Raw genomic sequence first — 13,344 nt, 5'->3', positions numbered from 1 at the left:
TGATGAAGTGACTCAGCCACTCCCAGTTGCTAGGCAGTTGGGGCGTTTCTTTGACATGTTTTTTTCCTTCTTTCTTTATTCTTTTTTTTTTTTTTTTTTTTTTTTTTTTTTTTTGTGGAACTCAGAAAATACAGGACGGGCCTAGTCATTCACCCTGGGCTGGCTTGGCACTCTGCCTCTTCGGGACTAAAATGGAAGAGCAGACATTCAAAAGAGCCTTTCTCTTCTTCCTTTCCCTCTTGCGTTCTAATTTTATTTCTTGCAAGTGCAACATGGCGGCCTGTCCAAAACCCTCTGGTTCCTCTTCTCAGGCCCCTCCTGCCTCTCAGCCTAGTTCCCTGGACCCACAGGGATGACAGAGATCAAAGATGTGACTCCTGACCTCTTGGAGATCACAGCATCCATGGGAAGACACTTATTCGAAAGATCATTACAACACAATTTAGACAAGCAGAGGAAGGAAGCTGTACTTGGCAGGTGGAGGCAAATAGATCTGGTTTCTAGGAGGAGAAGCCACAGCCGAGTCCAGAAGGGAATTATCTAGGGAGTGGGGCAGGGCTTCCAGGGAGAGGAATCATCCTCTATAAAGGCAGAGGTGTGAAAATGCACTGTTGTTCCGGTTGGTTTGAGTCCGGTTTCCTCACCTAAGAGTTGGCCACAGAATACAGAGTTTAGATGCTTCCTCTTCCCTGTCTGTGATAGGAATCACCCCTTTGAGGCTTCTCCCTGCTTCTCATGGGGCCAGGAACAATCCCCAGAGCTGTGGGGAGTCTCCGGTTAAGAAGAAAGGGTTGGGATGCCCCATCCGCACATGGACCTTGGCTTACCCTCTCGCAGCTGGAGGATTCCCAATCCTGCCCGGGAGTGGCCGTGTGGATATCGTGCCGGAATTTGGGGTGCTGATGAGTGAGTGTGACAGACTTTGCAAAGGCTCTGATTATTCCAAACTTTCGGTCTGCCACGTGGAGCCAATTTGTGCCAGGCACAGGTACGGGCTGCTCGGATTTCATGAGAAGCTGCATGAGTCTGCCTCAAAGGAACCAGAGAAGAGGGGGAAGGAAGCGAATCCCTCGGAGAGGCCTTGTCACTGCACCTGGACTTTAGGCTTGAACGTCCCTAGCAATAAACAAGGGGCAGAAGAAGGTGCCCCCAAGAATGATTGGTTAGTGCACTATTTTTAGCCAAGAAAATAGAAATGAAGAAGGCTTTAAAAACATAACAATTTAATCATATTCATTAATCCTTCCGAGAGTCAGGTATTTTGCTAGGGGCTGGGAATAGATGAGTAGGGTTTGGCTGCGACCCGGGGGGCTCATTGTGGCTAAGTCCAATATGGAAATGGAAAGTTGCAGTACAGTGTGGCAAAGGATCTACGAAAGAGATTTTTTTTTTTTTTAAGTAGGCTCCATGCCCAGCGTGGCACTCTGTGCGGGGCTTGAACTCAGGGCTCTGAGATCAAGATCTGAGCCACGAACAAGAGTTAGAGGCTTAACTGACTGAGCCACCCAGGCGTGCCTAGGGAGTTTTTTGTTTTTTGTTTTAAAGTGTGATGGGAGCGTAGAAGGGGGAACGATCCATCAATTCCTGGAAAGTGGGGAAAGAGGCAACTTCTAAATGACCCAGCAGGAATTGCGGTGGGGTCTTTCTTTAAAATTAGACCCCATGAAATTCCCAACGTTCAATCCTTTTTGACATAAAAAGGTCAATATCATATGGTTTAACCTAACGGTAGGAGCAGGCATCCCATCCACCAACTCTAATCAGGTGGTAGCAACTGCCTAGAAGCTGTGTTAAGAATGATTCTGAGGATTCCAGGATAATAGGAAAGGACACTGTGGAAATTGATGAATGGTCTGTCCTGGCTAGGGAATGGTGGCTAGTGGTAGAAACTGAACACAGTTGCCATCTTTACATTATGAGGAGGAAAGCCCCCTTTCCCGTCCTCCCTCAAAAGCCTGGATGTCAGAGTAAAATTGCTTTATAAGCAAAGGCACAGAAGTCTGAGAAGTATAGGATGTGGCCATGGTGGCGGACAGTTCATACTAGCTGGAGGCAAACGGTCAATGTTGGGGGGATGGGGTGAGGATAGAAAACACAATGCAAGGGACTCACTAGAAAGCTGCATCACAAAGTGCTTTGAAGGACCTTGTAAGCACTCCTTATGCTGCTGCTTGCACCCTGTTACCCATTTGACTTACTTTTTAAACAAACACACATGACTCGCCCCCGCCCAAAAAATGCGTAGAGGTTACAGCGTTCTTCTCTGCCTCTTTGTTTCTGTTTAATTCAAAGCTTTCTCTTAAGAAAAGGTCACAAAGTACTAAGAGAACATACAATAAGTACTTTGCAAATTAAATTAGAGGATGTTTTTTAGGTAAAATAAAAAGCAAGTCTTGTGACGGTATAGATTTTGTTTTACAAAGGTCAAAATTATTGCGTAAAGAATTTTTTTTTCACTACCAAGAGGGCATCCGAAGAAGTTATTTCAATACAGTTTCTCAGGATCTACAGCATAAGAGCATTAGGAAAGCTTCATTATGCCCTGCCAGGATTTAGCTTCCTAGAGGGAATCTGTGTTGTGTCCCAGGAGATTCTCTAAATTGCATTGAGAGTGTTGAAAATTGACCCTAAGGTTTTAACTGCACAATACTGAAATGTCCTTCTGGATATATTTTTGCTACAACTATGCTGTTTTTCTTTTGAAACCAAGGCACCCCCAAGAAACATCAGATTTCATTTTAAAAGTGTTTTCTAAGCAGGGGTAGACATGAGAGACCCATCGAGTTTTCTCACAAGTCCCACCCTAGAAGATGCTGATTGGGCAGCTCTCTGTGTATCCTCCAGAAATGTCCGTTTCTATCTAAGGTTTTGGCAGTTAGCAAGAACATAGGGATGAATGGCCTCTGCAAAGTCAGACCAAGTCCTCACTGGTAAAGCAGGGCGGGGGTCAGGGTGTGTCCTCTGGGGAGGGGGGGCATGCCACTCCTGTTGCTTGATTCTAGACCCCACAGCCCCACGGTCTGGGTGTTCAGTTTGTTTGCTGTTAATTACAGTACTGTGCCAGTTTCTTGCCAAAACTGGAAGTACCTACCGTGAAGAAATTAGACCATGTCACCTCCCATCTTATATGTTGGGATAAACTTTTTAAATAAAATAGAAGAAAGAACCGTAAGTTTAGCAAAGGCTGATCATGACTGAGGCCCAACTCTGAATACATTTAGCGCCAGGAGAAGGTCAGTCACATTCTTCTAGCCAGGCTTTTGTGGGGGCTCTTCTCCAGCTATGAGCGTAGGGTACCAGGGTAAATGTCAGAAGGACCAGGGGACATGCCTTTAGAGAGAACTTCTGTCCACGGGGCTGCTTCTCCTTGTCAAAGAATGGATGGAGGTGGCTGAGTTGGTGACAGAGGGGCCACTTAGGGATTCTAATCCATTTTTGCTTTACCTGGAAATAATGTACAAAATCCAGGGAAACACAGGGAACAGAAGGTAGAGGTGGAATTTGCAGAAAGCTTCTCAGTCCTCCTCATAGGTTCCATCTGTTCCAGCTCCGTACCTGAAGGAGGGGGCAGCGGTCACTGAGACCACCTCTGGAACTGCGTTCGGTTTTTTAGTTCAGGAAAGATGGCTTTTGACGGTTCACGTGGCAATCCCTCTCTGTTTGGCAGACCCCCACTCACTCTGCAAGTTGTAACTACACTTCTGTTGACCTTGGGCAAGATACTAAAGGACTGTAGAACCCCTTAGCCAGCACTAGGGCAGGGCTCCAACGACGTGGGTGAGCTCACGGTGAGACAGGCTTCTTCTCATGGGGGAAGCTTTCCCGTTGTGGTGACAGCAGGCAGATCCAAAACCCAAAATCGCATGTAGGCAAGTGAACAGAAACCACAGGAACACGTTTCCATCATCAGTAATGGGCTGACAACTCCTCAGAAGTCTCTCTCATTCTTTTCAAAGTCTGAGTGTGAGCTTTGTAGCAGCAGGAGAGAGAATTGATACCCCGAGGATTCCTGACCCTGCTCGTCCTTGGAGTGGGCGGTGGTTCAGAACACATCACAGATTGAGGAGATATCTCCGGATTCCACCGTTCCTCTCCGCTGTAAAATTCCACTGTGCGAGGATGAGCTCGGCGCCCTTTGCTTTAAACCAGGCAGAGGACAGTCAGGTCCGCAGTGCGGGCTCGGTGAGGCAGCTTCTCCGGCTAGAAGGCTGGGAGCTTTCGGGAAGAAATGAGATACGCAGAAGCCGAAGATTGTCTCGCCACAAGCCCAGCGTGGGTCCAGGGTGGGTCATGCGGAAGGTGAAAGTTGCGTTCATTTCTGCCCTGCCATACTTCTGTTCTTCCCCTGAAGAACTGACTCAGACAGTCTAAAGTGGGGGGAGGAAAAGTTTCCTCCAAACATAGCAGTTCACGTGCTTCCCCTTTACTGAGCCATGATTACTTGCCAGCCCCTGCCTGGGGCACATCTCTAGCCATACGATTCACAACCCTTCCTGGAGGTAGGTATATTCACCCCATTTTCCAGATGGGAATCCCAAGGCACAGAGAGGTACAGTGACTTACCAAGATCACACAGCTACGTGGCCTCTGAGCCAGCCCTGTCATCTAGTTCTCTCTGATATTTCTCAAGCCCCCTTTGGCGTGTGCCATGCTGCCACCATCACCGATCCAAAACTGGGTCCTGGAGCAGCCAGACCCCACTACAGAAACCCCAGGTGACGAGGGTAACCCGTGCTTGGAGGGCTGGAGGGTGGGTTCCCAACTCCCTGCGGCTAAGCCAGGGGGCTGTCACGGGTGTCCCCGTCACGTGCACGGGGATGTGGCTATGTTTTCATTTCTCTGCCTTTCTTGTTTGCGTTGCCGTGATCTCTCAGGTGTAGTGTGCCTGTTCCCAAACCAGATACCATCTATCTCTCTCTCTTTCGTAGGCACGGTGCTGTTGTGCCAGGCAAACCAGGAGGGATCTTCCATGTACAGTGCCCCCAGTTCACTTGTATATACTTCCGCAAGTAAGCCCGCTGTTGTGGCTCTCTCTTTGTTTTGTGACATAAATCTGAGTCCAATCACCTTCCCTGCCATGTAAGTTCTCCTCCTCCCCTCCCTCTCTGCTCCACCCTCCCTGTGGCTCTCCACAAGATCAGGTTGGTTCTCATAAGCATGTCTCTGTGTCCCCGTCACCTTAGCATTGAACCCCTTTGCTCATTACATCTGAATGCTCACTTCCAGATGTCCCAGTCATCCTTTGTTAAGACCCGGCAAATCGGGTCCAATGGATGGGACATGGGGCATTGGTCTGGGTGGGGAGGAAGGCGCATGGGGGGGTGGGGCTAAAGCTCACTGCCTGCCTTCTATGACAGCTTTGCAAATTAACGTGAAAATAATTGACGTAAAATATGCAGGCCATCCAAGTGGCACCATTTTCTAAGGGTGGAAAATAACGACTTGTTTGCAAGGCTGTTCTGCCCTTTGCTATGTGATTCCAATGAGCAGGAGGAGGAGAGAGAATGTGGTTCTCCCCCAATTAACCGGGTGGGGGGAACAACAAGAAAAGGCACTTTGATAGATAGGAATATAGCCATCAAGTGCTGGGGGAGAAGACCAAAAATAAATATGGAAGATAGATCACGATGTTGACAGGGAAAAACCAAGGATTTCTCTGCCTGGGATGGATGCTCCAGGGTAGAAAAATGCCCCACCCCCACCCCAGTTCCCAGAACAGGTTGAACAATTACAGTTCTCGTGGATTCCATCATGGTACCCCCAGCTGGTTTGCCCCTCCTGAGAAAGACTCCCAGCCACAGCTGAGTCCTTCACATCTATTTCATAGGCTGTAAGATTTTCACCCTTTGAAATCCCCATAACTAAGAAATTGGTCCTCACTGGGATCAGTGCTCAGCAGTGAGTGTGGGGACAGGAGAAGGTGGGCTGCTGGAGACCAGCTAGAGAAGGGGGTGATGGAGAGCAGCAGTAACGGGTGCATGATGATTAGGACAATGAGAGACAGGGGAATCCTCTCCAAGTGCCAAGATCAAGCATCTCAATTCCCAAAGGCTCAGAAAAACCAAACTCTTTGCTGGGGAGCACAGGTTAGAAACAGTCACCAGAAACCAAAGACATGACTGTGAGAATCCCCAGGGTTTCTGAAGGTGCCAGGTTATGGGGCAGCCTGGTGTTCTTCCCAACCAGCATAGCACCTTCCACAGCAGGTTAGACATGAAGTAAATGCAGAGTGTCTTCCTGTGTTTCTGGGAAGCCAAAATCCAACCATACAGGCAAGAAGTGGTTCTTTCTTAATGTATGGACGTTGCCCCCTTTGGGCAGCAAAAATGTGTGTGCGTGTATCTTGTAGAACTAAGATTAGGATGTTAGTACATATTTTCACCTGCTCAACCTTGTTTCGTCCTCCAAATCCACACCAGGTAGGTATTATAATGTTTGCTTTACAGCAGAGGAATGGAGGGGTACTGAGGCAGAGTGATAACCCAGGATCACACAGCCACAATGTGGTAGATTCGGTTTTTGAACCTGGGAGATTATTCAACTTTTGACAGCTTTTCTGGCTCCATTTGACCCTAAATATCATCGTCATTCCCTTGTCTCTCTCCCCTCCCTTCTCTATAAATGTTATTTTCTGAAGGAACATTGGCGGTCCAAAACTTAACCACAGTTGAGTTCCAGAGTGTTATTTTGTTTTATTCTGTAACATCGTTGTCCTATAGAACTGTCTAAGATGAAATGTTCCATATCTGTGCTGTCCAGTACGTGGGCTCGTGGGACAGAGGCACTGACTTTTTTATTTAATTCAATGTTAATTACTGTTACTCTAATTAGCCACAGGGGGCTAGTGGCTACCATATTGGAAACCATGGCTCTCAATGATCATATGAAATATGCATTTCTATTTCAGTTCTCTGTTCAGATTAATTCCAAATAAGGGCTGGTTTGAATCGGGATAGTCATTCGAAGGCAGCTTTGGGGGAAAATGTGTATCATCAATATCAAACATGGAAATCTATCGCAAATTCTTCATATTAAAATAGGGGAGGCATACAGAGGAGACGATGTCATCTGAAGCAGGGGTCAGCAAACTACAGCCCAGGGACCAAATCCAGCTCACAGCCTGTTTTTGAAAAGCTCGTGAGCTAAGGAGTGGGTTTTAGATTTTTTGAAGGATTGTGGAAACAGAACAAAAACAAAACACAACATGTGGCAGAGACAGAAGTGGCCCACGAAACCTAAAATATTGTCATTCCAGCTCTTTACAGAAAAAGTGTGTTGATCTCAGATATAAAGTGTCCATTTCATGATTGAAAATCCAAAATGACAATATCACTTCACTGTTTATACATTTTTCTGAGTTTAAAAGTAAAAATTTATAATAATTATAGAAACTGTATAATGTGTGTCCAACACCCTTCATTTTTAAATTGCATAATCAATCATATTACCTACACATTTTTCATCCTATTATTTTCACTGATTATCATGTCATGTGCACTTTATGAAAATATGTTAAGGGCCTCATAATATTCTATCATCTCACAATAGTACATTTTAATCAACCCCCCCATTGTTGGTAGAAACTTCTCAGAAATATTAAAGAAATGTCCTTGTATATATCAGTGTTAAAGGAAACAACAATTAATAAATAATTCATTGTCCTACCCCATAACAAAACAAAACAAAAACCTAGTTTCTTAAAACAAGGATCTTTACATCAAAACTAGGGATGTACTGTATGGTGACTAACATAATATAATTAAAAAATGTTATTATTTAAAAAAAAATAAAAATAAAATATTTTTTCCACCCCCTCCCCAAAAAAAACCAAGGATCTTCACTTGTCGATCTGTTAAGGAATGGCATCCAGACTGACAAGCTCGGGGAGTGTCTCTAAGGAAGCGAACGCGGAGGTTTCTCCTTCCCCACCTGGGTCGCCAAAGGGACGGTAGATACTTCCATCTCTAGGCGACGACGCTGCGTGTGAAGACGTCCCGTTCCTCCCTGAGACGCATTGCTGAGGCTTTCGGCTTTAGTGCTCCAGGCGAGCAATACTTTTGGGGGCTGGACTGATTGCCGTTATCTGGCTTCTTTGTTTTTTTCGTTTTTGTTTTTTGGGGGTTTTTTTGGTGTTNTTTCGTTTTTGTTTTTTGGGGGGTTTTTTGGTGTTATTTTTATGTATTTTTTTTATTATGCTCAGTTAGCCGACATACAGCACATCATTAGTTTTTGAGGCAGTGTTCAACGATTCATTAGTAGCATTTAACACCCAGTGCATCACATCACATGCCCTCCTTAATCCCCATCACCTGGTTACCCCATCCCCCACGCCTCCCGAAACCCTCAGGGATTTTGTTTCCCAAAATCCAGAGTCTCTCATGGTTTTTCTCCCTCTCTGATTTTTTCCCGTTCAGTTTTTCCCTCCCTTCCCCTATGGTCCTCCGTGCTATTCCTTATGTTCCATGCATGAGTGAGGCCCTATGAGAATTGTCTTTCTCTGCTTGACTTATTTCACTTACCATAATCCCCTCCATTTCCGTCCATGTCGATGCAAATGGTGGGTATTTATCCTTTCTGGTAGCTGAGTCATATTCCGTTGTATATATGAACCACGTCTTCTTTATCCATTCATCTGTTGAAGGACATCTCGGCCCCTTCTACAGTTTAGCTATTGTGGACATTGCTGCTATGAACGTTGGGGTGCAGGTGCCCCTTCTTTTCACTCCATCTGTACTGTTGGGGTAAATACCTAGTAGTGCAGTCGCTGGGTCACAGGGTTAGCTGGCTTCTTTGAACATCACTTAGGTTTTCTCTTCCAGATTAAGGTGTATGTTCCAGTGCAGAGTCATATGTTCTAGAAACAATCCCGCCAGCACATAGAGGGTCATTTTTGTTTGCCTGCGCTCTCTCTGTCTCTGTCACACACATGGGCGCTTGCACACACACACACACACACACACACACACACACACACAGTACGGGCACACACACGGCCACCCAGGTTCATCTCCTCTCTGAGTGTGACATCCACATGCCTGAGAGCCACCTCTCTTGTCTTTAGAGCCACCACACCTTTGAACAGTGTGGCCTCTTTTTGCTAAGAATCCAGCCTTCTCCCCAAAAGCTGAGGATTCCTTACTTCTCAGCAATCTTGTAGGATGCACCTGCTTTTTAACTTGAAAATGTATATATTTCTCATGGTTATCTAATAGTTGTACTCCTGTAGGAAGGTGTGTATACATTACACTTTCGTAAATCAGATCTTATGTATTTACTGACTTCCATGATTACTCCTGAGCTCGTGTTGGCTTTTTTTTCCCCCGTGGATCTTTAACTGGCCTTGGATGTTTTAGACTTAAATTGCCCCTCTGCCTAGCCAAAGAGCTAATCATCTGTAAATAACACCCTTAAATGCAGTAGGGGAGATGGGTTTTCAAGGAACCCTGCTGAATTCCTCTGTAATGAAAATAATTCCTACTTGAGGTTATCTGTTTTTTAAGATGCATTTTTACATAATGGATTTTCCCCCACTTAAGTGAATCATCCTGATAATATGACCCAGGACATGAAAGCAGTAAGAGAAAGATTTCTACTCACAGCTCCGTGTCAGTACAACCTAATCCTACAGGTTCTCCCATCTCTCCCCGACTGACCCCAGGTTTTCCCCCTCATCCCGACCTTTATCCTGGAGTGAAACCCCAATTCGGCTTGTGTCACGGGACATGACGCATCCTCTCATGTGTCCCAATGAACCACTAGCATCCAGAGTGTAAAGTGGGCCAACTTTTTAGCAGACAAATGAAGGTGAAGCAAAACTCCAGAGAATTAGGCAAGATCACTTGTACCAAATGGAAAACATTTAATATTAGTATTTTTGTCTTAAGAACATTAACATTTCATCAGCTAAACTAATTAAAGTTATTACATGAACTACTTTGTTAGTTTTAAAATAATTTGAATTCATTTAATAGCATTGTGTTTACTTTGAAGAGCCCACATCTGACCCCTTAACAGAGGGGTTTGGTAAAAGCTGGGGCAGGGCTGGCGGGCTCGCTCACTGCCTTCCCGCTCCTGGGGCCAGTGATCTGTATGCTCCTCCCGTCTGGGGGAAAGACACCTGCTTTATTATCAGTGCTGTTTGCGTACAGTGCGTACTTACTATCAACAATGACTCCAGGCAAAACTAGGAATGGAAAGAACATGTCACCTTTCTTCCAAATGAAAACATTACCTCCATTTTTTATTAGTTGAAATATCAAGAGGTAAATCCATGGTTCCAATGAATGGCAATGTCACTTTCTGATTTGGATTAGCAAAGCGAGCTCTCACTGATCCTTATTTCCATGTGACGTAGATGTTTCCCAGAGCCGGTCAATGTTACCCGTTTAATTCTGCTTTCTTTACAATTTCATGAATAGACTTTAAATTACAAATACAGCATGTGCTCCCTATAATTAGAGAAGTATGCAAATAAACACACACACACGTGTGTGGAATGATGTGGTAATAATGTCCCCGTATTATCCAAAAACATACACCTTTAAGGTAACCCATATTGACTGCCTGCAAAGCATCTTTCCACATTTTCTCCATAATAATGCAAAGAAGGACATACACACATGAAATGGGGGTGTTGGTAGTTTGATTTTATACACAGGGGAGTGTCACCCATATGTATTATGCACACATTACACATTTTAATCATATTTTGTTTCACTTAATAGCAGATTTTGGCTCCCTCCCATTCAGCCGTTTGGGTATTTTCACGCCGTCCCGTGGTCCTTCAGCTTTTCTCTGTCCACACTCATTCAAACTACTTTTTTTCCTAAAGCCTGCAGCAAGTATCTTTACATATACGCTGACATCCCAGTGCCTCAAATCCCACATCTAGCCTCCCAAACATGGGATTGGTGGTTCCATCCTGATATCCTTCATGCCCGTCACCCAGTTACTCCATCCCCCCACCCACCTCCCCTCCAGCTACCCTCAGTTTGTTTCCTGTAGTTAAGAGTCTCTCAGTTTTTCTCTCCCTGACGACTTCCCATTCAGTTTTCCATTCCTTCCCCTATGATCCTCTGCTCTGTTTCTTATTTTATTTTTAATTCACATTGAGAGAGAACTATTCATTAGGGGGAATTAACCTGTGAAGAGCATAGATATCGCAAACATACTTCCTATTTGGGCCTTTGATCTTGCTTACACTCCAGCTACATTTTTAAAGACACAGGCAAGCATATCCGTCTTTTCTCTTGTTACAGCTTTAGAGAACACTTTAGGTCACAAGATCCCTGCCAAGAGCAAGTATTCCTTAGCATTCTGTTATTTTTCTAGGGCTGCCATAAAAAATACCGTAGATGGGGGGTGGTGCTTAGACAACAGAAACTTATTTTCTCTCCATTCCGGAGGCTGGAATTCTGAGATTAGGGTCCTAGCATGGTGGGTTCTGATGAGGGCTCTCTTCCTGGCTCATAGATGGTCACCTTCTCACCATGTCCTTACAGGGCAGAGAAAGCAAGCGCTTGGGTGTCTGTTCTTATGAGGCCCCACCTCATGACTTACCTCAACTTAATTACCTCCCAAAGGCCTCATTCCTAAACATCATCACATTGGGAGTTAGGGTGTCAACATGTAATTGTGGGGGGAGGACACTTTTCAGTCCCCAGCAAGTACCTTGACACAGAGGTACCAGTTTTATTTGTCAACAGGCAAAAAAAGCATTTTCCAGCAGAAATGTACGGTTGGCTCCATGTGCTTACCAATGCAAGCAAGTGTATTTTCACATAGTTACACGGAAGCCGCAGATGAGCTTGAGATCCATGCGAGGACAAGTCCTAACGAGAAAGGAAGATGACTGTTAATTCCTCCTGAAATCTTCATTCCTGACCACAGGGTGGCGGGAAATCTAGTACCACCGTCCCAGGATGCTAAATGTTATCCAAATGCAAAATCACTTCCTCATTTATTCACTTTTATGAAACTCAAGGGCAAGCAGTGGTGGCATGGTTTTAATTGATGTATTGATTGCAGATTTTATGGAAGTAATTGTGTGGAATTCATAAAACAATGATTCAAGTGGCAGAAACAACATAAATCAGGCCCGCACTGTTCTAATTTTAGGTAATTGATAGAACTTCCACTGGTTTCTGTAATTAAAGTAACAGCCTAAATTAATTTATGGCTTCCTCTTTCTTCTGCCCAATACAGAAAATGTCAGTGGACTGAGTTCAGTTGATAGAAAGTATACGTACAGGTCACTGTGTTACTGACACACTGGTTGAAAGACCCGTGTCTCCTCTCTCCCTCTCCAATATTTCAGAGCTCCGTGGGGCTCTGAAAAGGCCTTTTCTAATATTTTCTGGAGGAGTCACTTAAAAGAAGGATAATCAGAGCCAGGATGAGGGTGAGGCAAGAGAGGGACTCACGTTAGACAAAATCTAAAGAGGTGCCAAAAAACTCAGTAGTCAAGATAAATAGTATTCCAAGACATTATTTTAAAAAATCTAAATTAATGGAAAAAAATTGACAGTGAACAAAATATCAAAATTTTCATTAAGACAGGATGAGTATTACCCATTTTTTTTTTTTTACCTTAGGGTCCAATATGCTCAACATAGCACTTTTTTGCTTAACATTTGAAAGTCTGTTGTTCATCATGGGCTTTTTAAATAATAATTTTGATTTTTTAAAAACTTAAGATTTATCCTGATTACTGGTGGGTTTTTTGGTGTCACCTCCTCTTAAATTTTGTACCCAAAGTGTGTGCCTAACTGGCCCTACCCTAGTCCAGCCCTGAAATAATAAAAAAAAATGATAGTAACTATACCAATATTAACTCCTGGTTATTGAGCACTTATTGTACGTCAGGCATTCTGCTGAGCCCTTCACATGAACTTTCTCCTTGAATCCTCACAAGGAAAGCGTGAAATATGATTATGCCTGTTTGCTTGAAAACATTTAGGATTAGAAGGATTAAGAAATTTGACCAAGGTGACCTAGCCAGATCAACTTTGAACCCAACCTAGCTCAGTCCCAAGACTTCCGTCTTCACTAGTCTCTGAATCTATCCACCGGTGAGTGGAAGTGAAGGCAACCACGGGCTCGGCTCCTGGACGTGGCCGGGCAGGAAGTGGTCCAGGGCAGCCTCTAGGCAGCTGTCCAGCCTCTGCACTCAGGCCAACGTGTGCTTGCTTCTTCTCAACCCTGGATTGCTGGAGCGGCAGTTCTTCCATGTCTGATCTGTCTGGCCAGGGGTTGACAAAATTGTCCTTTAAAAGGCCAGACAGTAAATATTTCCAGCCTTGTGGGCCATCGGGTTGCTGTTGGCAACTGCTCAACTCTGTCGAT

General features: G+C 44.6%; 1 protein-coding gene across 16 annotated transcripts in view; it reads left to right on the top strand.

Moving 5' to 3' along the window:
* The window catches only part of RBFOX1 (RNA binding fox-1 homolog 1), a 2,017,010-nt gene that overhangs the window by 1,922,156 nt on the left and 81,510 nt on the right, over window positions 1-13,344 (top strand). For 15 of the 16 annotated variants that reach the window (XM_034670397.1, XM_034670388.1, XM_034670394.1 and 12 more), the window contains one exon: window positions 4,929-5,009. The exons of the other annotated variant lie outside the window; for it this stretch is intronic. In XM_034670397.1, the coding sequence (XP_034526288.1) occupies window positions 4,929-5,009 (81 nt within the window). The remainder of the gene's footprint in view (window positions 1-4,928; window positions 5,010-13,344) is intronic. 16 annotated transcript variants of the gene reach the window in all.

Source organism: Ailuropoda melanoleuca, chromosome 10 (assembly GCF_002007445.2).
Source record: "Ailuropoda melanoleuca isolate Jingjing chromosome 10, ASM200744v2, whole genome shotgun sequence".
Taxonomy (NCBI): domain Eukaryota; kingdom Metazoa; phylum Chordata; class Mammalia; order Carnivora; family Ursidae; genus Ailuropoda; species Ailuropoda melanoleuca.
Note: the sequence above shows the minus strand (reverse complement) of the source record. Positions and strands in the feature narration are given on the sequence as shown.